Source organism: Triticum aestivum, chromosome 3A (assembly GCF_018294505.1).
Source record: "Triticum aestivum cultivar Chinese Spring chromosome 3A, IWGSC CS RefSeq v2.1, whole genome shotgun sequence".
In the NCBI taxonomy this organism is placed as follows: Eukaryota; Viridiplantae; Streptophyta; class Magnoliopsida; order Poales; family Poaceae; genus Triticum; species Triticum aestivum.
In genome coordinates, this window is record NC_057800.1 from 25,292,086 (window position 1) to 25,315,728 (window position 23,643).

General features: G+C 46.4%; 3 protein-coding genes across 9 annotated transcripts; all 3 read right to left on the reverse strand.

Moving 5' to 3' along the window:
• Positions 1-3,771: 3,771 nt before the first annotated feature.
• LOC123059971 (uncharacterized) lies at positions 3,772-7,831 on the reverse strand. 6 transcript variants are annotated; one of them, XR_006427677.1, is made up of 6 exons: positions 7,408-7,831; positions 7,121-7,328; positions 5,938-6,036; positions 5,592-5,630; positions 4,659-4,730; positions 3,772-4,103 (listed from the first exon to the last, which is right to left on the reverse strand). XR_006427677.1 is itself a non-coding variant. In XM_044482535.1 (5 exons), exons 1-4 carry the CDS (start codon positions 7,513-7,515, stop codon positions 5,599-5,601), a joined length of 447 nt encoding a protein of 148 aa, XP_044338470.1. In that variant the 5' UTR covers positions 7,516-7,830; the 3' UTR covers positions 4,309-4,730; positions 5,592-5,598. The 6 variants fall into 6 exon arrangements, 3 of the variants coding, with proteins under 3 accessions (XP_044338468.1, XP_044338470.1, XP_044338469.1); XR_006427676.1 differs by lacking the exon at positions 5,938-6,036; XM_044482535.1 differs by lacking the exon at positions 3,772-4,103 and having other exon boundaries at positions 4,309-4,730; positions 7,408-7,830.
• An 8,818-nt stretch (positions 7,832-16,649) lies between these two features.
• Positions 16,650-17,529, reverse strand: LOC123059970 (Bowman-Birk type trypsin inhibitor). Of its 2 annotated transcripts, none has more exons than XM_044482531.1 (2): positions 17,304-17,529; positions 16,650-17,213 (listed from the first exon to the last, which is right to left on the reverse strand). In XM_044482531.1, exons 1-2 carry the CDS (start codon positions 17,413-17,415, stop codon positions 16,798-16,800), a joined length of 528 nt encoding a protein of 175 aa, XP_044338466.1. In that variant the 5' UTR covers positions 17,416-17,529; the 3' UTR covers positions 16,650-16,797. The 2 variants fall into 2 exon arrangements, with proteins under 2 accessions (XP_044338466.1, XP_044338467.1); XM_044482532.1 differs by having other exon boundaries at positions 16,650-17,207; positions 17,304-17,462.
• A 4,005-nt stretch (positions 17,530-21,534) lies between these two features.
• On the reverse strand, positions 21,535-22,520 carry LOC123057670 (Bowman-Birk type trypsin inhibitor). Its single transcript, XM_044480594.1, has 2 exons — positions 22,341-22,520; positions 21,535-22,244 (listed from the first exon to the last, which is right to left on the reverse strand). The coding sequence occupies exons 1-2, from the start codon at positions 22,465-22,467 to the stop codon at positions 21,766-21,768; spliced, it is 606 nt and encodes a 201-aa protein (XP_044336529.1). The 5' UTR covers positions 22,468-22,520; the 3' UTR covers positions 21,535-21,765.
• Positions 22,521-23,643: the final 1,123 nt, after the last annotated feature.

The following is a 23,643-nucleotide window of genomic DNA, read 5'->3' on the forward strand; positions in this document are numbered from 1 at the left end:
TTCGGCTTTGTCCGACTCCTTCTCCTTGTCCTTAGACTGTTTTCCCTGAAACTGCTGGATCAGGAGTCGACATTGGCGAGTGGTGTGCTTTGGGTAAATGATATTCCCCTCTTCATCTTTCTTCGTGTGAATATGACACGGCATATCCATCACGTCGTTCCCTTCTTTATCCTTCACCTTCTTGGGGTTCCAGGATCCTTTTGGTTTCCCCTTAGACTTTCCTTGAGTCACGGCCAGAGCCTCTCCAGGAGCTGCTGGTTCAGCCTTCCGCTTCTGTTTCCGACTGGAATTTCCCTTTTTCCGACTGGCTCGGCTTGTGCTTGCCGCTTCGGAGTCGGTCTTCTTCTTCGCCGTTGGCGTACTTGGTAGCAATCTCCATCATACGACTCAAGGTCATGTCACCGGTTCGACCAAATTTCAAGCTGAGTTCTCTGTTTTGACGCCATCTTTGAAGGCGCACACTGCCTGATGGTCAGAGACATTTTCCACTATGTGGTGCAAAGTGATCCACCTCTGAATATACTCTCTGAGAGTCTCATTGGTTTTCTGCATGCAGACTTGCAACTCTGTCAATCCCGCTGGTCGCTTGCAAGTCCCTTCGAACGTTCTGACGAACACTCGGGACAGATCTTCCCAAGTGTAGATACTGCTAGGAGGTAATTGGGTCAACCATGCCCTGGCAGAACCTTCCAACATGAGGGGCAAATGCTTCATGGCCACCTCGTCGTTCCCACCACCGATCTGAACTGCCACTCGGTAGTCTTCAAGCCAAGTTTCAGGCTTAGACTCACCAGTGAACTTGCTGACTCCTGTCGCCAACCTGAAATTGGGGGGAATAACAGCGGCTCTGATAGCTCTGCTGAAACATTCAGGGCCAGAAACATGTACTCGACTGCTCGTGGGCACTTCTCTATCGAGTGCACCACGATGGGCTCTGTTCCGGTCGACCAACCCTTGCACGATAATGGATCGCGCGTCGAAGCCTGGCTCCCTGGGGTCAACTGGAACTCTACGCCCTGTACTGTACTGACGCCTATCATCTGGCTGCCGAGGAGCGTAAGACCCACCCCTCGGAGGGGAATAAGGCACTCGACGCCTATCATCTCGGTCGAGCCTGTCGCCATATTGATCTCGCCGATGCTCATACCCTTCGCGCCGCGGAGGCGATCTGGGGCTGTGAGCCGACTGTACCGTATTCACAGTGACAGATCGACTGTGAATCCTGTTGCGCGACTGAGACACGGCTGAATTCTGATCTCCTGCTGCCCGGAGCAGATCTCTGATCTGCAGCAAACCTCTGCCAGCTTCTGACTGCGAAGGCTGAATGGACTCTGCTATACGGGTCGCTGTTGCTAAATTCTGAATCGGGGTTCGATATACCTGAGTCGGCGGGAAGAGTTGACGTCGACTGGTGTCGGGAACTCGTTGCCGCGCGCGCTCGTCGAGTGCTCGCTGAAGGTTCTCCAGTCGAGTGCGCTCGGCCAAATTGGCCAGGCGCGCCTCCTCCAAGGCGCGAGCCTCGGGGGTTTCTCCTGCGATAGGAATACGCAGGGGATCCTCGTTCCTGCGGCGAAGCTCTTCTCTTTGCAGAGAGTCGAGTGGCTCGGGCTGGTACTCTTCGTAACCTCGAGCAGGGTCGCCGCCGTCGCCTGCTCCCCCACCGCGGGCGAAGCCGGGAGGGCTATGAGGCCCGTTGACCATCAGGATTTCCGCCGCTGGATCACTGCTTCCGCATTCGGATGCAGTCTCTCCGGAGCCAGTCGACTGATCGAACAAGCCGTAGAGAGATTCGTTGGGCTCGATTGCCGCAACTTGCGTAGTGGTCGACTGGCGAGCCACCGCGCGACTCACCCATCGCTGAAGCCTCGACCGACCTGAGCGCTTGCGCTGGCGGGAGACCGGGAGGGTGGAAGGAACTGACCGATACTGGGTCGACGGTTGCCGCAACAGAACGCCGCGGACACATGCGCGGAAATGCGTCGCACCGCGGACGGGGAGCGCATCAACGTCGAGCGGAGCCTCTTGGAGCCATGCGGAGTCGTCGGCGATGAAGGTGAGAGTGCCGAGACGGATCTCTTGACCCTCGATCAAAACTCCAGCAGACACCATGATGAAAATACTCGGAAGAATCGCAACTTCTCCACAAAATCGCTAAAACACCGGCCCCACGGTGGGCGCCAACTGTCGTGGTTCTAAGCCTGACAGTAGAGTGGGGGGTAGGTATTGAGAGGCAAGGTCCTAGCTATGGAGAGGTTGTAAGCACAAAGGATGTACGAGTTCAGGCCCTTCTCGGAGGAAGTAACAGCCCTACGTCTCGGAGCCCGGAGGCGGTCGAGTGGATTATGAATGTACGGATTACAAGGTGCCGAACCCTTCTGCCTGTGGAGGGGGGTGGCTTATATAGAGTGTGCCAGGACCCCAGCCAGCCCACGTAGGAGAAGGTTTAAGGTGAGTTAAGTCTGGGGCGTTACTGGTAACGCCCCACATAAAGTGCCTTTACTATCATAAAGTCTACTTAATTACAGGCCGTTGCGGTGCAGAGTGCCTCTTGACCTCCTGGTGGTCGAGTGCGTCTTCGTGGTCGAGTCCTTCAGGCCAGTCGAGTGTGTCCTCGTTGGTCGAGTGAACCCTCGTTGGTCGACTGGAAGGCGACCTCTTCTAGGGATGTCCTAGGGTAAGTTACTTGGGACAGGTCCGTGACCCTACCCTAGGTACATAACCCCATCACTCGCCTCCTTCTGTAGACGTCGTCGATGTAACTTCCTGATGTGGCGCTCATAGTCTGTGTCAACAGGCTTAGGAGCTGGTGGTTGAGCCATACGAATGAAGTGGTCAACTACTTCCACAGGCACTTTCTCCCTTGGCGGCGGTGGCGGTTTCGGTCCAAAATGGGCGTCGAGTTCTGCCTGCACTATGGCATTGGTTTGCTCCTCGGTCCTGTTGTAAGCCCTCACAGGAAGAGGAGTAGTGAGGTTTGGACCATATTTATATCGCTTGCCTCCGCCTGTACTTCCTGTACTATGACCTCGACTCGTACCGCTACGCACCATAGCTGCGGGGTGTCTCTTCTGCGATTGCTGAGGCGGCGGAGACGGCTGACGGGGCTGAGTTGGACGAGGAGGAGTGGCCTGAAGCTGTGCCGGACTTGCAGTGGCCTGAGATTGTGCCGGACTTGGAGGAGGAGTGGACGTCTGATGCTGTGCCGGACTTGGGGGAGGAGTGGCCTGAGACTTTGCCGGACTTGGAGGAGGAGGAGTGGCCTCACGCGTTGGTGGACTTGGAGGAGCGGGAGTCTGCTGACTCGGTGGCGGACTTCGAAAGATGATGCAATCCTTTCTCCATAGGATGACACGATGTATGGCCTCTTCCAATGTGTGCTCGTCGTCACCTCCAGGCACTACAATAGGACCACCCCTATAGCAACGGTTTTTTTCATATCTAAAAGTCCATATATGCGTTGTTAGTGTCTTTACCAACGGTTTGGGATGCGTAGCCTTATCTAGTGTTGCTAGCGCATAATGCAACGCTTATACTTTCGTTGGTAAAACGAGCCGTTGCAAGAGTACAACACATAAAACCAAATTTCACAACACTTATATATGTTGGTGCTTAATATACAGGAATCCAAATCTCATTGCTTGGTAACAAGAATTTGCGACTAGTACATATATAATGTGAATATCTATAATCCCAGCTATTAAATTAATGTTCCACATAATGGTAATAATTATGTATATCAAGTGAGGAAAAAAAAGGAATATACATAGGACGAAATCCGAAATCATATATTGGATAGAACTGCTGGATTACAATAGTAGATATTACATGAGCAACTTCATCCAATTGTGATACATAATCTAAATATTTTCTTGACATTAAAACCTAAACTGAAAGCATCCATCAACATCCCTACAACTTAACAAAAACTTAACTGAGGAACACGAACATCATCCAACAGGAACAACATCCCTACAACTTAGCTACAACTAAAAGCGTCTGTCGTCATTATCATCATCATCATGAACCAGAACAGTAGAACACCATCATCATCATTGCAGTATTCTTGCCACGCAACCATATAATCAGCCATATATCTTTTGAATCTACAAAGAAAATAACAAAATGAATTGTTAACACAGAATGCATTGACATGATGCAAGTAGTGATATAGGCACGATATGTCACATACAAAGGTTGAGGGCAATGCAATCTTTGTTTTTCTGCATTACCGAGAATATTACACGTTTTACGACTCCGTACCAAATCTTCAGTTTTCACAAGTGCCATATCAACATGCACTGCCGAGAATTCATTTGTAATTTCAGCACCATCAAGTGTACATTTAGGATCACGATATCAAAAAAAAAATACATTTAAGATCACAACTTACAACTATAGCAAGAGCTACGATCCCTATTAGATAGAAGTGGAGACATGATACAATGGAAAATAAGGATAAAGCCATGTAATTGCACTGCTTAATTAATCAAACCTTTTTATTAACAAAATGAAGTTATAGAGATGCAAATGAAATTTCAGTTTATTTCAGGAATATAAATAGAAGCACGGCCACTCTACAATAATGATTGCAAGTTATCATCTTTCAAGAAGTACGGTGCAAATAAAAGGACTACAATAGGGGAAAGAACTAGACGTACAGTTACTAAGCTGAAGGACAAACATGGCGAAAACCTTTGTCTGATCTTTCGCTTCATAGCCTTGATGCTGACCTGCATACATGAGTAACTAAGAATCTATAAAAGAAGCTAAGAATTTATAAAAGAAGTCGCTCTGTTATCATTAAAAGTATACAATGAAAGAGAATGGGCTGACACAGAAACTATAATTAGAACATAATTATAAGCCAGCCTTAAGGAATGAATCCACACCCTACTGTATGGCGTATACAAATCTACTATTCTCATTAGAATCAGTTTGCTAATACTGAAATGTTAGAAAGATAATTTTCTACCAATTTCCATCAATTTCTTCAATTGATTTCTGGCATCTTACTTCATTTGTGTTTCATAAACGTTGCCAAAAGAAAATTCATAATAAGTTTTCTGTAGGAAGTTGTGTGTGTTTGGATCATATTAAAGTTATAATAATATCAAGACATGACACAATATTGTGTGGTATACAAAGAGCTAGAACTGAAGGGGAGCCTTGGCGCAGTGGTAAAGCTGCTGCCTTGTGACCATGAGGTCATGGGTTCAAGTCCTGGAAATAGCCTCTTACAGAAATGTAGGGAAAGGCTGCGTACTATAGACCCAAAGTGGTCGGACCCTTCCCTGTACCCTGCGCAAGCGGGAGCTACATGCACCAGGTTGCCCTTTTTTTATACAAAGAGCTAGAACTGCAAACCCATTCAAGAAATGATGACTCACTCCTTGCATAATTCTTAATACAATTTCATGGCCATAGTTGCATACAGTTTTTCCAAACCAATTCTAGCATAGAAGAAAAGGAACCCGGGGATATATTAAAGGTTTGCAAAAATCATGGAAACACATGATGACACATTGGCACAATAGTAAACTTGTGTAACACTTCAGGTTGCAAATATCTTCAGCTGGAATCATTAATGGTACCATAGCATCAATCTTGACTCTGCACAGTTTGAGAGCTACCTGCAGTAAAGAATAATTGACATCAAAAAAATTACAATTCTAAAAAAGGATAAAACATATTAGAATATGATTGAATCCTATTTACATGGCTTGTCCTTACATGCATGGTTGCTGTTTAAGAACATAAGATTCAAGATATGGATTTATGCATGTTTGGCATTAGTTCTGGACATGTCAGAAAAACTACCACTTTACGTTTTTGTGCGAAAAACTACCACTTTTTGTCTAATCTTTGACTAAAAACTACCATGTCAGAAAAGCGCCCGATTCGCCTCTTCTAAACACCTTTCTGACAGGATGGGCCCACCTGTCAGCATCAATCTTCTTCCTCCTCTCTCTGGCATTTCCTCAAACACCTCACGTGCACTCCACCGCTTTGCCCCCACCGGCCGGCAAGCCCCGCTACCTGCAGTTTTTGGTTAAATACTCGTTTAAGTCAGTGACTGGTGTTGTGCATGTGGCGATTGTCCGTATATGCAACCTTCCCTATGATACGACACGACACTGGCGGAGCCTCATGGAGGCCAAAAGGGGCTACAACACGGTGGCTGTGAGTGTGACCATTGGTATGAGAAACAAAGATGACCTGCAGTGCACCATAGCAAGCAGGAAACCTGCAATTGATGGCATATCCATGGCCAGAGATGGCCGGAGCAATACCGTGTAGCATGCTGCAAGACCTATTGGTGCTGCCATGGCGCCTCCTCCAGTATCGGCAATGAGTCCTGCATCGAGCCCTTGACCTCGTGTGCGCGGGCTGCAGGGTCATCGCGGTCACGACCTCGTGCCGCACCAATTGTCTCTGCTCCTTCGGCGGCGAGGTCAACACATTGAGAATGTCCCTCAGGCCGCGACGTGGTGACCGTCGTGCTCGACATTGCTGCAGGCCGGTTGGCTGTGCCAATGCCTTTGATCGACGAGGCATGTCGCTGCCGGCGGGTCGGCTGTGTCAATGCCTTGATCCACAACGCATGACTCCGAAGTACTCATTTTGCATGCTTTTATTCTATACTCCATTACAGTCTTGGTTTTCTTGAATTATGGCTGGAAATAATTTGTCTGTCGTTCTTGCATACGTGAGTAGCAGCTATACTTCCGGTTGAAAAATAACACCTCCATATACTCGTCTACTTCTGTTTGTGAGCAGTGTTGAAAAAGAATGAACCATCAGCTCACACTGCTCCTAGTAATGCGTATTTCGTTTTTAAAAAAATGGCCCCCTCTTGGTTTCTTCACTTCTTGCCACGCTCCGCCACTGCCAAACAAATGCTTTTAATCTAAGCAGCAGGCAGACATAGATAATCAAGAAAACTGACAGAACGAAGAGGTTACTAAATCCATAGTTTCAGGTTGATCAATTATCTTGATGCTTTTTGGGTGAGGTCGCATTGGATATATTCAAATGTCTAGTAGTTGTTATGCAACACACATGTAGAAGGTTCAGCCTTAACTCCCAGGGATAGTTCGAAGTCCAAGTGATGGTCACATACCTAGCCTCGTCCGACTCGACATACAGCGCCATGTTGGCCACGTCTTCCACCTCCAGCATCGTACCATTGAGTTCGCTTGGCGATGTATTCCTTTTCCACTTCCCGCCTCAGTGCATGCTCGTCGACGCCGAGGCACATCTCGTCCATTGACATCACCGTCAGTAGCGTCACGATGGAGTTCATACGCAGCCTGTTCCTCCCTGCACGTCTACAAGAGGAGAAAAAATAGAGGTTAGAGGAAGGGGAAGAGAAAGAGAGGATGAATCCAGGGGAAGGGATGCACTCACCGGAAGAGAGGAGTACCAGAGGAGGACGACCTGGCCACCGGTGCCGGAGCCGACGGCCGAAACCCTTGCCAGGGCGGGGGTAGCCGTGAGCAGCGGATCTAGTCGCATGGGACGACGCTGCGTTTCGATGGGGACCTCGGGCTATGCTTCGTGATGGCGGGATTCGCCGGACGTCGCCTGAATTAGCCGTCGCAGATGGCGAGGAGGCGTGTGAAGAGAGCTAGAGATCGGACGCGAGAGGGATGGGTGGGTGGGGGATGCGATGGATCCAGCAGCCGCCGGAGCTGCGCGGTGGGATGAGGGGAAGGGAAGGGCCGGCGGCGAGGTGGATCGGAGGAGGGAGAGGTGGCGGCGATCTGGGAGAGATGAGGGGAATCGGGGGCTCTGTTTTTTGCGTCTCTCTCTCCTTTGCTCTGTTTTCCATATGTATAGGTCATGACAAATCTGCAACCCATATGGTACATCGATAATAATGCGTATCTATTGAAAAATTTGCAACATATAGTTCAAATGTTGTAGAAATTATGTTGCTTTATAGCAGGTATCCTTGTAGTGAGGAATGTCAAGCTGTAGCTCCGAATATGGGTCCACCACCTCATCAACCAAGACACGAGCATAGCCCGCTGGAATCGGGTTGCAATGGAAGGTTGCATCGGGGGAATTTGAAAAAGCAACGGCGTCCGCCACCTTCATGGATATGTTCTTCATTTTGAAGTGTAGCTCGCAGTTAGTGTTCTTCGTGATGTCATCCACGGGGTATCTATCCAGCACTAGTGCGTCGCCCGGGGCGGAACCCACGCTGCTTCTCGGCATGGATGGGGCGGTGGTATCCAATGCTGAATCATCCGCTAGCTGCTGCAGCTGCTGAGACCCCCTTTGCTGGCTAAGTGAGTCGATCTGCTCCTGTTGCCGCTGGAATTTAGCGGCCAATTCCGTTTGACTTGCTTCTAGGCCTTGAAGGCGTTCATAGTCCCGCTTCCTCTGCTCCTCCTCCATCTTCCTCTTCTTCTCCTCCGCAATCTTCTTTCTCGCACGGGTTCTGTAGTCGGCGTTCCAGTCCGAAAACCCCTCATACCACGGAATAGCGCCCTTGCCTCGTGTTCTTCCCGGGTGTTCAGGATTTCCCAAGGCACGCGTAAGCTCGTTGTTCTCTCTGTTGGGCTGGAACACCCCCGATCGAGCCTCTTCTATTGCAACAAGTAGCGCATCATCGGCTCCGTTTAGACATGCCTTCGTCGAAACATTGCCTGTCTTTGGGTCCAACTCCCCCCCATGCGCATAGAACCAAGTCCTGCACCTGGGGGGCCAGCTCTTAGTAACCGGAGTGACACTTGCATCCTTCATCTCTTTCTCAGACTTATCCCACTTAGGCATTGCCACCGCGTAGCCACCTGGTCCCAGCTTATGGAACTTATCCTTTTTTCGGCATTCTTCTTGTTTATTCTCGACCGAAGCTAATTCTGAATCCTTAAATTTCACGAAATCGTCCCAATGAGCACTTTGATTCTCTAGTATCCCCTCGAATACTGGAGTCTTCCTTCCTCCCTTGACGTACTTCTCCCACGTCGTTCTCTTGTGGTTCTTGAATGCAACCGCCATCTTCCTAAAAGCAGCGTCCTTGACTTTCCGCACATCTGCATCTGTGAAATTATCTGGTAGGGTGAAATGTTCCATGAGAGTATCCCAAAGCAGTTTTTTTTATTCTCGTCGACAAAAGTAACATTTGGACGTGGCTTTGCTGGCTTTCTCCATTCTTGAAGGGAGATCGGGAGTTGGTCCTTCACAAGAACTCCGCACTGACGAACGAACTTGTCCGCAATCTTCTTAGGCGCTAATGGTTCGCCATTAGGTTTGAATGCCTCGATATTGTACTTTACGCCCTCCTTCAACTTTTTGTTCGGGCCTCGTTTCGTCCTTTTGCCTGAAGATTTGCTCGATCCGGATAGCTGAAAGAAGAAAGATCGATTCGTTAATATATCTTCAACTCATTTAAAACATGCGATGATCACCAGATTCCTGCTTATATAAATATATATACCTCGCCGGTGTTTGTTGTTTCAGGATCAACATGTTCTTCGTCGCAATTCATGACTTCATCTTCTCGGTCGTCGCGATCGAATATCATATCACCCTCTCCGGTGTTGTTTAGAAATTCGGAGCCGTCATAATCTTCTTCATTCTGATCATCATCTCGCCCGCGTATTATATCGAACATGGTCTGTTCTCCCTCTCTGTTGGTATTGTCCGCCATAGCTTTTATTTAACTATGCCAAAAGAAATATAAAACAATTTAGTATTCAAATTACATCGTCTCTAATAATAGATATAATCTCGAATACATCGTCTCGAATAATAGATATAATCTCGAATACATCGTCTCGAATAATAGATATAATCTCGAATACATCGTCTCGAATAATAGATTTTGATAACTAATATTTTTTAATGATTGGATTTTGATAACTAATGTTTCTAACATTCTATAACATTTCTAACAATGCTATATATAACTAACATTTCTATAACATTTCTAATATTTCTATAACTAAAAAAAAGAAAAATTTCTAACTTTTTTATAACTATTTCTATAACTAAAAAACAAAAAAAAATTCTAACAATTCTAACTTTTTGATAACTATTTCTATAACTAAAAAACAGAAAAAATTTCTAACAATTCTAACTTTTTTATAACTATTTCTATAACTAAAAAACAGAAAAAATTCTAACAATTCTAACAATTCTAACATTTCTAACTATTCTAACAATTCTAACATTTCTAACTATTTCTAAAAAACAGAAAAATGTCTAACAATTTCTGAAAAACAGAAATGTATGTGTGTGTGTGTGCGCGCTCACCGGCCGGCGAGGCGAGAGGCGACGGGGGGCGCGCGGCGACGGGGATGGCGACGGGCGCGGCGACGACGGGGACGGGGACGTACGGTCCGGGGCGGCGACGACGACGGGGACGGTGACGACGCGGCCGGGACGGGGCGGTGGTGACGACGGGGACGACGGGGACGGGACGACGGGGCGGCGACGACGGGGACGGGGCGGCGACGAGGGATATGGAGACGGCGGGGGCGGCGGGCGACGGTGCAGAGGAGAAGAAGCAGACGGAGAGATGAGAAACTGACGAAATTTTGAAGTGTTTTCTTATATAGAACCCACCTTTAGTACCGGTTGGAGCCACCAACCGGTACTAAAGGTCTGTTTTGGCTAGCCCAAGCGGCGGGAAGCGACCCCCTTTAGTACCGGTTGGTGGCTCCAACCGGTACTAAAGGCCCCCCCTTAGTACCGGTTGGTGCCACGACCCGGTACTAAAGGGTGTGCGCTGCCAGGCGAGGGGCACAAAAGTTTAGTCCCACCTCGCTAGCCGAGGGGCACTCGCACCTGCTTATAAGCCCCGCCGTCGCTGCTGTCTCGAGCTTCTCTCTTAAGCAGGCCTACTGGGCCTACCTCTTCTGCGATGCCCTGTTGGGCCTATTGGGCTAGCGGGCCTGCATCCTGGCCCAACTTGAATTTGGGTTTCTAGTCGTATGCAGGTCGCTGTGGCCCAGTAGGTGGGCTTTTTTTCTTATTTTTTGCTTTATTTATTTTTGTGAATAACTTAACTTTGAAAATAGATTTTTCAGTGATTCTTTTTCTTATGTTTAATATTAGTGTGTTTTATCATTATATTCAATTTGGTAATGCTTAGGTTATTTAAAAAATGAAATGCCTTTGTAACGGATGAGTTTTCGTCCGAAACCCTGATACTTAGAAACAGATTGTCCATTTTGTACACAAAGTGCATCCAGTTTTTGCGGTAACCCTCTCTACTTTTTTCACATGCTATGTGGGTGAAATTATGATACCATGCCAACTTTCATCCTTTTCTGAGTTCATTTGAAATGCTTTTCAATTTCAGGATCATTTAGCTGAAAAAATCAGTAATGCATGAAAGAATTTGCTTGCACATAAAATTTCTTCGCGTTTTAAATGCCAAAACACATAACTAGCTACCCTAACTATTACAGAGATTCCCTCCTGGGTGTGAAACACAGAAGAAAATGATGATAGTTAAGACGATCACATCCCAGATCTTTGGGTGTGAAACTTTTTCTTCGCGTGTGTCCTTTTGCGTCGTAGCCATGGAAAATCTTCATCATTTAACAGGATGCTCGGGTCAATATTCACTGTGAATGGAGCAATTTCATCAAACTTTTCATAATCTTCTGACTTGTCTGTCTTGTCATCCACTCCCACGATGTTTCTCTTCCCAGAAAGAACTATGTGCCGATGTGTCATAATCACGTGGCAATCATGAGACTTTAGGTTTTGGAACTTTTTTTCTGCCATGTTTATTATTCCCTTTATATTCGACGAGAAGCCAGACGGTACCTTAATACTGAGCAGGCATTCAAAGAAGATTTCCTTCTCTTCTTTGGTAAGAGCATAGCTTGCATGACCCTGATGTATGCCGTATTTTCCGTGCATACGTTGCTGGTCCTCCTGTGCCTCAGGTGTATCTTTTGTCTTCCCATACACGCCCAAGAAGCCAAGCAGGGTCACACAAAGATTCTTCGTCACGTGCATCACGTCGATTGCGGAGCGGACCTCGAGGTCTTTCCAATAGGGCAGGTCCCAAAATATAGATTTCTTCTTCCACATGGGTGCGCGTCCGTCAGCGTCATTCGGAACAGGTTGTCCACTAGGACCCTTTCCAAAGACCACCTTCAAATCCTTGACCATATCATGTACATCAGCACCAGTACGGTGGCGAGGCTTCGTCCGGTGATCCGCCTCGCCTTTGAAATGCTTGCCTTTCTTTCTTACGGGATGCCTGCTCGGAAGAAATCGACGATGTCCCAGGTACACATTCTTATTAGCCAAATATATACTGTCTGTATCGTCCAAACAGTGCGTGCATGCACGGTATCCCTTGTTTGTCTATCCTGAAAGGTTACTGAGAGCAGGCCAATCATTGATGGTCACGAACAACAACGCTTTTAGGTCAAATTCTTCCCCCATGTGCTCATCCCACGCACGTGCACCTGTTCCATTCCACAGTTGTAAGAGTTCTTCAACTAATGGCCTTAGGTACACATCAATGTCGTTGTCGGGTTGCTTAGGGCCTTGGATGAGCACTGGCATCATAATGAACTTCCGCTTCATGCACAACCAAGAAGGAAGGTTATACAAACATAGAGTCACAGGCCAGGTGCTATGGTTGCTGCTCTGCTCCCCAAAAGGATTAATGCCATCTGCGCTTAGACCAAACCATACGCTCCTTGCGTCATCTGCAAACTCCTTTCCGTACTTTCTTTCGATTTTTCTCCACTGCGACCCGTCAGCGGGTACTCTCAACTTTCCGTCTTTCTTACAGTCTTCTCTGTGCCATCGCATCGCCTTGGCATGCTCTTTGTTTTGGAACAAACATTTCAACCGTGGTATTATAGGAGCATACCACATCATCTTGGCAGGAATCTTCTTCTTGGGGCGCCGGCCCTCGACATCACCAGGGTCATCGCGGCTGAGCTTATAGCGCAATGCACCACATACCGGGCAAGCGTTCAAATCCTCGTACTCACCGCGGTAGAGGATGCAATCATTAGGGCATGCATGTATCTTCTGCACCTCTAACCCTAGAGGGCAGACAACCTTCTTTGCTTCGTACGTACTCTCGGGCAATTCGTTGTCCTTTGGAAGCATATCCTTTATCATTACTAGCAACTTTCCAAATCCCTTGTCAGATACACCATTCTCTGCCTTCCATTGCAGCAATTCCAGTGTGGTGCCCAGCTTTTTCTTGTCACCTACGCAATTTGGGTACAACAATTTTTTGTGATCCTCTAACATGCGCTGCAACATCTTCTTCTCCAAATCACTTGCGCAGTTTCTCTTTGCATCGGCAATGGCCTGACCTAGATCATCAACGGGCTCATCTGATGCCTCTTCTTCAGCTTCTTCCCGCATTACCGGCTCAGCTTCTTCCCCCATTGTTGTATCATCGTATTCAGGGAACCCATGGCCAGGATAGATGTCGTCGTCCCATTCTTCTTCATTGTCTTCCATCATAACCCTATTTCTCCGTGCTTGGTCCAAACATTATAATGGGGCATGAAACCGGACTTAAACAGGTGGACGTGAATGGTTCTTGACGTAGAGTAATTGTGACCATTCTTACAGCGAGCACATGGACAAGGCATAAAACCATCCGCCCGCTTGTTTGCCTCAGCCGCAAGCAGAAAAGTATGCACGCCCTCAGCGAACTGGGGAGAGCATCGGTCATCGTACATCCATTGCCGGCTCATCTTCATTACACAACACCGAATAGACCAAATTAATACAAGTTCATACATAAAGTTCATACAACACTTAAATGCAACAAACAAATAACTCTCTAACTAAAGCATTTAAATGCAACAACAAATACGATCAAGATCGCAACTAAGGTAACAATGGATCCAACAGCATAATAATACCAAGCCTCATTATCGATGGCATATTTTCTAATCTTTCTAATCTTCAAGCGCATTTTCTCCATCTTCATCTTGTGATCATCGACGACATCGGCAACATGCAACTCCAATTCCATCTTCTCCCCCTCAATTCTTTTCAATTTTTCTTTCAAGTACTCGTTTTCTCTTTCAACTAAATTTAACCTCTCGGCAATAGGGTCGGTTGGAATTTCTGGTTCACATACCTCCTAGAAAAAATTTCTATGTCAACTTGATGGGCATAATTTGTCATAAACACGAAATGCAACTAGTTTTAAAAGAGAATATACATACCACATCCGAATCATAACAAGGACTAAGGCCGACGGGGACGGATTCAAAACCATGGCACTATATGTATAACAAACAACGTACGGGTAAGATAATTATACGAGTAACTATATATCCAAATCACACAAACATCAATTTTTATATAAAATTTCATGAACTAGAGGCTCACCACAAGGTGGTGCCGGCGACGGGACGGTGCGGGCGATCGACGGTGGCTATGATGGAGATTTAGAAGGCACTAAGTAAACCACACCTACATATGCAAACTAAATGTTATTTTTGACCTCAAATTGCATATAAATCAAATACTAGCACATATATATATATCCTCCTAAATTACTAAACTCACAAATTAATCACTATATAAAGCATTGCAAGAGCTAATCTAGCAATGAGAGATGAAATGACAAAGTTGCTAACCTTTGTGGTCATTTAATGGATGGGGGCCTTCAAATCTTGACAAATTTTGGGCAAAATGTGTGATGAGCTCGAGAGGAAGAGGGGAAGAACAGAGAGGAGAGGGGAAAGGGGAAGAACAGAGTGAGCTCGGGTGGACGAAGGGTCTATGTAGGACGACCTTTAGTACCGGTTCGTGCCAAGAACCGGTACTAAAGGGGCTGAAGGGGCACCTGTCTGACAACATCCTGCCACCACTCTCATTAGTACCGGTTCGTGGCACGAACCGGTGCTAAAGGTTCGCCACGAACCGATATTAATGAAAGCGGCCCGGCTAGCCGTTGGAACCGGCACTAATGTATACATTAGTGCCGGCTCAAATACAAACCGGCACTAATGTGCTTCACGTTTGACCCTTTTTCTACTAGTGAAAGGTCCCAGTCGAACCAGGATTGATGCCTGCCGAGCCCGACCGGCGTCTTAGCCACTCGAACCGGGACTGATACTAACACGACCGGGACTATTGCTCCCATCCGGCTAGAACTAAAGTCCTGTTTTCTACTAGTGCCCCTTCGTTCCGGTCACACAACTGAAGTCCTCACTGTGCCAACCTCACCCACCCCCTGCCCCGCCATGGATGGCTGACGCGCGAGTTCAGCTAGAGACCACCATGTAGCATTTCCGCCAAAAGTACGTGCTGGATGAGCACTTCCGTTTTGTCAACTAGGACTGGGAAGAGCATTTTTTCATTCACGCACTTGACGAGTCCCTGGTCGGGCCACCAGGGATAGTCCCGGAGTCCCCATCAAAGCTTCACAAGGAGGGGGCAGCCAGCCTTTCGTGTGTGATGGTAATAGGGTTAGGAATACATTTAAAGTTTGTCTCCGTTCGGAACCGACGTGGAAATGGTGTCATCATCAATGTTAAATAAGCACTTACTCTTCACCCTCATCTTAGTGATGCCTCTTTGCATTGTCGGGAGGCGTGTGAAAAATGGTGTGTTCACAGATCAAATTCTTTGAGTCTTGTATTTCCTTTTCTAAGTTTTTCTTGGCCGTGTTGTCTTGCGGAGTGGATAAAGTGGTTAGCCAGTGTCAACCCCGTCGGGGAGCCTGAGAGACTCTTCCTGACCAAACGAGGCTCCTCCGGACATGCTCTTGGATGCTACTCTCCGAGACGGTGATTTGACGAAGATCGCGGTCGCAGGCCACTTCTGGTTTACATTAACAACTTATCAACCACTGCTACTATGAGGTCCTAATTTTTATTTTACAAAAAACTCCTAATTCTAAACAAGTTTGCTCCGCTAAAATGGTGGCCAAGAGACGCCAACGAATTTTGTTCACGGCAGGCTGCCGATGGTTGTAAGAGGAAGCAGTCTTCGGCGCAAATAATTTTCATGTATTTTTAAATTTCTATTGGTGTGTTCAAAATTTTTGTGACACTTAAAATATGTTCACGTAGCCTCTTAGGGCATCTCCAACACCAACCCGCAAAAACTGATGTTCGGACACGGATACGGGAGCCAGCCATCCAACCATAGCCATAAACGTCAGTCTGTTAAATTTAATTCATCAAAAAAAGTACTAAGCTAAATAGTCTTCCATCAAACATGTCATGATTCCTACAAAACACCTAGCTTTTTATTTGGCGGAAGGCAAACCATGTTTCCGGCCAAACATCTAAACATCAATGATTTAATCACTCTATTTGGTGTGCCTTCCGCCAAATATACTTGAAACATCCATGATATAATATGTGCCTTCCGCCGATAGTTTATTAATGACTATTTTGTGTGCTTCCGCCAAATATCAAGCCAGCCAGCCACACCTTCCTTCATATTTGTGTTGGATTTGTTATATGGATGTCCGGACTTCCGCAAACTTTTTCTACATTTGTCTCGGATTTGCCGAAATAATACGTCCGAATTGCTTGACGGACCGATACAAGACAGCGTTGAATGACAAACAGTACCCAAACAGCACGGTCCGGAAACATGTGTGGGGTTAAGGGTCCGCCTTGAAGATGCATTAGGAAAAAGAGATCCTGTAAAACTGAAGAAAACTACACCGTTCATTTAAAATTAGACATTGCCATGTTGTCTTATTCATAGTATAATGTGTCCACCACACATATAGACTACTAGCAGTAGCCGGCCATCCATTTTTATTTTATTCTTACACAACACTCGACGAAGTTGATCGCGTGATCAATGGCGTGCTAGTTACACCGGCGGAACAGCCTCTGACGGCGTGCACGCAGGAGGGAAGGCTCCAAAGTAGCTGTCGATGCAGACGCGGCGGGAAGGGTGCGACCTGGCCGGCAGGCAGGTCTTGCAGGTCGGAGCACACTCGTCGACCTCGTCCCCGCAGCGGCACGTCGGCGGGTTGGACTTGGTGCACGTAGGCGAGTCGCAGCACTCCCACGGCCTGCAGATGGGCCCGGGGAGGCCGACGTACTGGTCTTGGCAGACGAGGCGGGACGGGTCGGCCATGGACGGCCCGCAGGACTTGCAGGTGGAGGGGCACTCGAAAACCTGGTCCATGCAGCGGCAGATCGGCGGTTCGGAGCGGGTGCACACCGCCTGGTCGCAGCACTTCCACGGCCTCTTCTTGGCCGCCATGGCTGCTTCGTCTGCAACTGCAAGCCCTCAGTTAATCAGTTTCTGATCTTCATGGACGCATGAAAGAAGCCAGGAACCGGAGAAGAAAGGAGTTGACGCAGGCGCACCTTGGCCTTGGCTCGGCAGGAGAATGTCGCCCACGTCGCCGGCGACGAGCAGGGCTGCCTGCAATGCAAGCATCAGCAGGATGCTAGGAACGATGCATCGCTTCATCCCCATGGCGTGTGTAGTGAGCTTGCTTGTGCGTGTGAAGCTGGCTATGGCAGCCAGCCGTATATGTAGCCTTGTGACACCGATGGATCACCTAACGCGTGGACATCGCTGCCTGCGAGCAGATAAGGACACGTGCACATATGTATGGATGTGAATGATAAAAAAAAAATAAGACCAACCCAAGGGCTAACCCTCATTGTCTTTATAGGAGAAACTCCATAAGCACGGGGCGCCCATTCCGGGATTCGAACTCGGATGGGCTGGCAGCAACCTCAGCTGCCCAGCCAACGGGTCGACGCCCCATCCTCGTGGATGTGGATGATGACTAGACAGATCACAGACAGCCGTACATCAGTACATGCAGTCACGTGAACCACGTTCTCCCTTACCTTGATTGCAGCATGGGTACGTACCCTGATAATGAATGAATTGCAGGTGACAACGAAATCGACTGGATCCAATGCACTAACTTTTGGGCCCACACCGGACCTCACTTGTGGGCTGGCTAATCGATCGTTCGAAGGGCCGGCCTTTCTCGATGGAGGGTCAAGCTGGGTAAAATAAACAGTGCCACGCAGACCAATTTACTGCAGGGGCTGAACCACAAAAAAGATGTAGTACAGTACGCGGGAAAAAACCAAATAGAGCCTGGGTTTCTTGAAGCATCTTTCCTAGGACTGATTTTGTTTATGATTTAGTTAAGCATTTTTTTGCTTAACCTGATTTGAACCATTTCTGTTTCACTAGTTTAGTTTGCAATGGTTGCATCCTATTGAAATAATGATTTGCAAACTTGATATTTGTGATATGTGAAATTGGTGAAACAATTGAAATATAACTTTTGACAAGTGAAATAGTTGAAATAATTGCATATTATCGAAATATCTGTGTGGAACTGTTTGGCTCAATATTTGAAACTCCTTTTTTTTCAATGTATGAAACTGGTTGTTTCAATGTTTGAAACTATGTTCTCCAATATCTGAAATCACAAATTTTCAAATTAAATAGTTTATCAAAGTAGTCATCAAAAAAATATTTTTAAATAGTCAGAAAATAATAATTGTGAATTTTGAACATATTGAAATTGTTTTTAAAACCAATTTACATGATTTTAATATTTGAATCGAAAGTTTGCCTTTCTTTGGAAACACCAAGAAAAACATATTTATCTATTATTCGTACACGGAAATGAGAAGATACATAATACTCTAATTGGAGAGAGAGAGAGAGAGAGAGAGAGAGGGCGGTGGGAGGGAGACATAAACGAGCTGTTGTAGGGATAGATGTTTTTTCTTTTGACATGTCTGTAGGGATAAGATGTTTTTCTTTTTCTTGACGGATCTGTAGGGATAAGATGTTTTATTTTAGGGGTTGCAGGGATAAGATGTGATGGACCAGCTAAGGACAAGACGGGGTCGGCCTGTTAGATTGAAATACCAACGTGAGGTAAACATGGGAAAGCCCCGTCTCATAATGTAAAACATTTTTTTGACACTAACTAGTGTAGTATCAAAAAACGTCTTATCTTATAGGGCGCATGGAGTACATGCTATGGTATGCCAGGACCATTTCGTGCCCGATGCAAGACATAACTCAGTCTCTAGGCTCGAGGTAGTGGGCCTGCCCAGTACTGTAGTTCCTCTGGCTCAATTATTTTTCTTTTTCTTCTTGGTATTTTTGGTTATCGGTTTTTTGCGTTTCTCGGTTTCTTCCCTGGTTTTCTTTGGTTTTTTTGTTTCTTCACTGATTTTTGTATTTTCCTTCCTATTTTTCAACACATGTCTAGTTTTTTGAATACACATTATTTTAGTATACATGTGGAACCTATTTTTGACAAATGTTTGTCAAATATACGATATGTTTTCAAATACCTGTTTTCAACATTTTTTCAAGTATATGTAAAAGATTTTTCAGATAAATGTTGACATTTTGTTGTGCGACGAAACATTTTTTAGAACCAGTCAAACTTTTATCTTTATGACGTATATATGTTTTTAAATTTTTATGAACTTTCTTTGAAACATATTATAATTTTTCATAAAATATTGATGTGGATTGGAGGGCGGTGGTGAGGATTTCTATGCGTGGGCTTTTGATGCTTCGGGCAACTACACTGTTAAGACAGCATATCGCACTCTCGTGACTCAGAAAGAGCGTCTTGCTCTAGAGGAAGGGTCGGTTACCGGTACTTCAGGGAATGATCAAAGATGTGGAAGGCTCTTTGGAAGCTCAACGTGGTGCCAAAGGTACGGGTGTTCTGGTGGCGAGTTCTACGAGGAATTTTACTTGATGAACACACTCTCAACTTGAGGCACATTGCACAAATAAATAGATGCAACATCTGTTTAGCTATGGAGGAAGATCTACAACATGCATTAATGCTATGCTCTCATGCCAAATGTTTCTGGGCGGTAGCCCGCGCTTGGTTTGATATTTGGCTGCCCAGGTTACATCCTAGCTCGTGGGCAAGGGACATTCTATGTCACCCAATGGTAGATGATAAGGACCGGCCAAAAATCATTACCATTATGTGGTCTATATGGCATTCACGGAACAGAATTAAGCATGATCAGGAGGGTCTTGATCCTATGATTTCCTTGCGATCCATCAAGGTGTCACTAGCTCTGTTGGAATTGCCACGTAGTGCAGCAAAAATTCTACCAGGTTATGGTTGGAAGCCACCGGACTCGGGCATTGTCAAGATTACAACAGAAGGGGCTATCAACTTTGAAGATATTGTAGCGGTGCGGGTGGCATCGCTCGATCCACTTATGCATACCTGGGAGCATGGTCTAAGCCGCACCTGGGGATCTCGGATCCACTAATCGCGGAGGCATTGGCAATGCTTGAGGGGGCTCGTTTCGCAAGCCTACGAGGACTCACACATGTGATCATGGAGTTGGACTGCCAGGAGTTGGTGCAACTCTGGAATACTCGCCACAATTCTCGTTTAATTGTGGCTCCAATCTTACTTGAAATTGGAGAGCTAGTTAGCAATTTCTATTTATTTAATGTACTTCATATAAATTGTTCGGCTAATGTTCCGGCTCATCTCTGTGCTAAACATGCTTGCACATTGAATGTGACCGAATGCTGGCTCGATGTGATACCTAGCTTTCTAGTGACCAGCTTGATGGCTGATTGTCCTAGGTCTGCTGTGATTTAATAAAGCTCTCTTGATTGCCGCAAAAAAACAAGGAGACTAAGAGAAGCTGAAGGGAGAAAGTGATATAGCTTTCAGCCAAGGGCCCACAGCCCTCGACAGGCTTTCCAATAGAGCGAACGAAGTCAACAAAAAAATATATGAAAAACCGTCCAGTTGATTCCTGCCCATGGCCGCCAAGCCACACAAATTTTGAAAAAGAAATCAACAGCCATGGATTTGACTGGCATTAATTAAAAATCAGGTGCTCGATCATTAGCAAAAGCCTAACGAAAATGAAGGTGGGGGTGTGATCCTGATAAAAAAAGAAAATAAATTTGCAGCTTGATTTAGAGATAACATAGTTATTCTTGGTATTTATTTTAGAAACTAGCAAAGTGCCCTTGCGTTGCAACGGATGCAAGATAGGATAATGAATTTTCACATACTCTAGAGAAAATCACCCTATTTTTGGTATATATATCACTAAAAGTATGTTAGGTTTTGCCCAAAATTTATTTTTCATATATGTTTGGATGCGATGGGGAGGAACGGAGATTTCTAAAGAGACTAAGGGGTTCTTTGCAAATATAGATCAAAATGGCAGGCAGGGGAGTAGCCAGGCCCGAGGTAACTAGGGCCATGGCATGCGGCGTGGCTATCCACCCATTCATTGACTGTAGCAACTTCTAGTAATAAGGACACTGTAGCTAGTGTAACTTAGGCTGTTGGCCCGGGGCGTCGGCCAACGATGGTTACGCCACTGGTGACATGGGTCATTTTGCAAAAACATGATAGCTTGCCTCGCATGTGTTAGATGTAGACAGGTGGTTAGAAATGACGGATGGCAGATACACAATCCTTACGAAGTGGGTCTTTTATAGGAGTAGAGATATATATTTTCCCTGAGAGTTTTAGCGAGACCATGTGAGATCAAACGATCACACTATTCACCAGGTGGACATGTGGTAAGCAACTTCAACTTGTCGGGAAGAAAACCACACCATTCATAATTGAAATATTTCAACATGCAGACGCTCGACTCGTCATTATTCATGCATGCATGCTTGTCTGATCACCATTCAGGCAAGCAGTAGCGGTAGCAGGCCAGCCAGCCGGCCATCCATTTTTTATTTTATTTTATTGTAATTTGTAACACATTGCATGCAGGGGAAATTCAAGTGCACTCTTGATGGCGTTGATCAACGCAGGTGCTAGTTATTACCGCCGGCGTGGGCGGCCTCGGTGCACTTGCGACCTGGGAAGCCGTTGTACCAGTCGTTGCAGACGTGGCGGAACGGGTTCAAGATGGACACCCCGCAGCTCTTGCAGGTTGCAGCGCACTGCTCGACCTCGTCCACGCAGCGGCACATCGGCGGGTATGACCTGGTGCACAGAGCCATGTCACAGCACTCCCACGGCTTCTCCTCCTCTGCCGCCGCCGCTACGAGGGCGTCGTCGTTGTTGTCGCCGGCGACGGTGTTGTAGGTGCACTTGGGCCCGGGGTCGCCGTAGTACCGGTCTCCGCAGACGCGGCGGAATGGGTTTGAGACGGACGGCACGCAGGCCATGCAGGTGGAGGCGCACTCGTCGACCTCGTCCAGACAGATGCAGATTGGCGGCAAGGACCTGGTGCATATGGTGTTGTCGCAGCAATCCCATGGCCTGGAAGCCGCCGCCGTTCCCACTTGCCCTGCAAGCCCTCAACGAGCTGACGGCTGTGAGCATGTGATGATGAGGTTCTATAAGGACTAGAGAAAAGAGTTCACGCACGCATGCATCGCCGTACCTTTGCCTTCGGTCGGCATGAGAATGGTGCCCACGTCGTTGGAGACGGCAACAGCGGAGGGGCGGCCGGCGACGAGGACGGCGGCCTCAAGTGCGAGCATCAGCAGGATGCATCTCTTCATCTTCATGGTTGCAGATTAGTCAGCTTTGCTTCTTCGGCCGCCTTTACCAAGTCTTGCTGTGAGTTTGAAGCTGGCTAGCAGCCCGCCCGTATATATAGCCGTGTGAGTGTGACACCGATCGATCACCCAACGCATGGCCCGTCACCATTAATTGCTAGCCAATCAGAAGATTAGGACACGTCCGCGTGGCAGATCTCCACCATGGTAGGTAGATCGACATAATGTCCAGTAAGGCCATGCAGGCACGAGAAGCACGCTCTCTATGGTTCTTCTGTTTCAATTTTTTTAGAAACACTTATAATTTTATTCTTACTCATCACTATTACAGGTACACTGCTTTGGATACAAGATCCAAACAAAAATACAAAGTAACTCCTATAACTAAGAATTAAAATGCAATCTCTTGGAAACACCTTCTTCGTGATATCAATCTATACTAGAAGAAATACTCCCAAGTCTTCTTCTTTTTTGTCGGTAAAGAGTCTTCTATAGACTCGGTCAAACATAAACAAATTTGACTTGGAACAAACCCAGAACTTCAACTATCCTTGAACAATGTAGTATCTACTATGAGCACGATATATGGATCAAAATATATAAAGAGATGTACTAGTAAATCATAAAAAACAATCTGACTATCAATTAGGTGAACTAATTAACACAACAGGTAGATCTTTGTAACTCGGTCAAATATGTGCATGACTATATTTGTCAATGGATCTCAGTGCAATGATAAATCTAGCATATGTCGTGCCATACTCCCGATCCGGCTTTTGCTGCATAGCAATCAATCTACTTTCTGTCGCCACTCTACCCCAGCCAACATTCTCCTTTCGGTCCTTCTCTCTATCCGCCTTAGACATTGTGGATTACTACACGTCTCGCTTGCCTATTTCGGCGCATCGTGCGATTCTACGGCCCTTCCCGTTACCATGCATCATACTCTCCTCGCTACCTTGATACCATTGGTTTCTTCACAGTAGCCGAGATTCGCCGTCATCACCAACAACCAACATTTACATGGGCTCTGGAATATGAGTCAATTCATTGTCGCTGGTATTATGTTTGTATTTCTTTTGTTGATTGTTGTACTCCCGTAGGCGGCTTGATTTGTATTGGTGTAGTTGTTTACTATTATGTTGTAAAAATGTGGATGCTAATTTATATTGTTGAAGTTAACGA

Coding starts and splice junctions, on each gene's coding strand:
- LOC123057670 (XM_044480594.1), bottom strand. CDS start 22,467: ATGAAGATGAAGAGATGCATCCTGCTGATGCTCGCACTTGAGGCCGCC. Junction 22,245..22,340: donor CATGCCGACCGAAGGCAAAG/GTACGGCGATGC, acceptor GAGGGCTTGCAG/GGCAAGTGGGAACGGCGGCG.
- LOC123059970 (XM_044482531.1), bottom strand. CDS start 17,415: ATGGGGATGAAGCGATGCATCGTTCCTAGCATCCTGCTGATGCTTGCA. Junction 17,214..17,303: donor CCTGCCGAGCCAAGGCCAAG/GTGCGCCTGCGT, acceptor GAGGGCTTGCAG/TTGCAGACGAAGCAGCCATG.
- LOC123059971 (XM_044482533.1), bottom strand. CDS start 7,515: ATGCGACTAGATCCGCTGCTCACGGCTACCCCCGCCCTGGCAAGGGTT. Junction 4,731..7,120: donor GTCGAGTCGGACGAGGCTAG/GTATGTGACCAT, acceptor TCATGTATGCAG/GTCAGCATCAAGGCTATGAA. Junction 4,104..4,658: donor TGTCCTTCAGCTTAGTAACT/GTACGTCTAGTT, acceptor TTTTCTTTGTAG/ATTCAAAAGATATATGGCTG.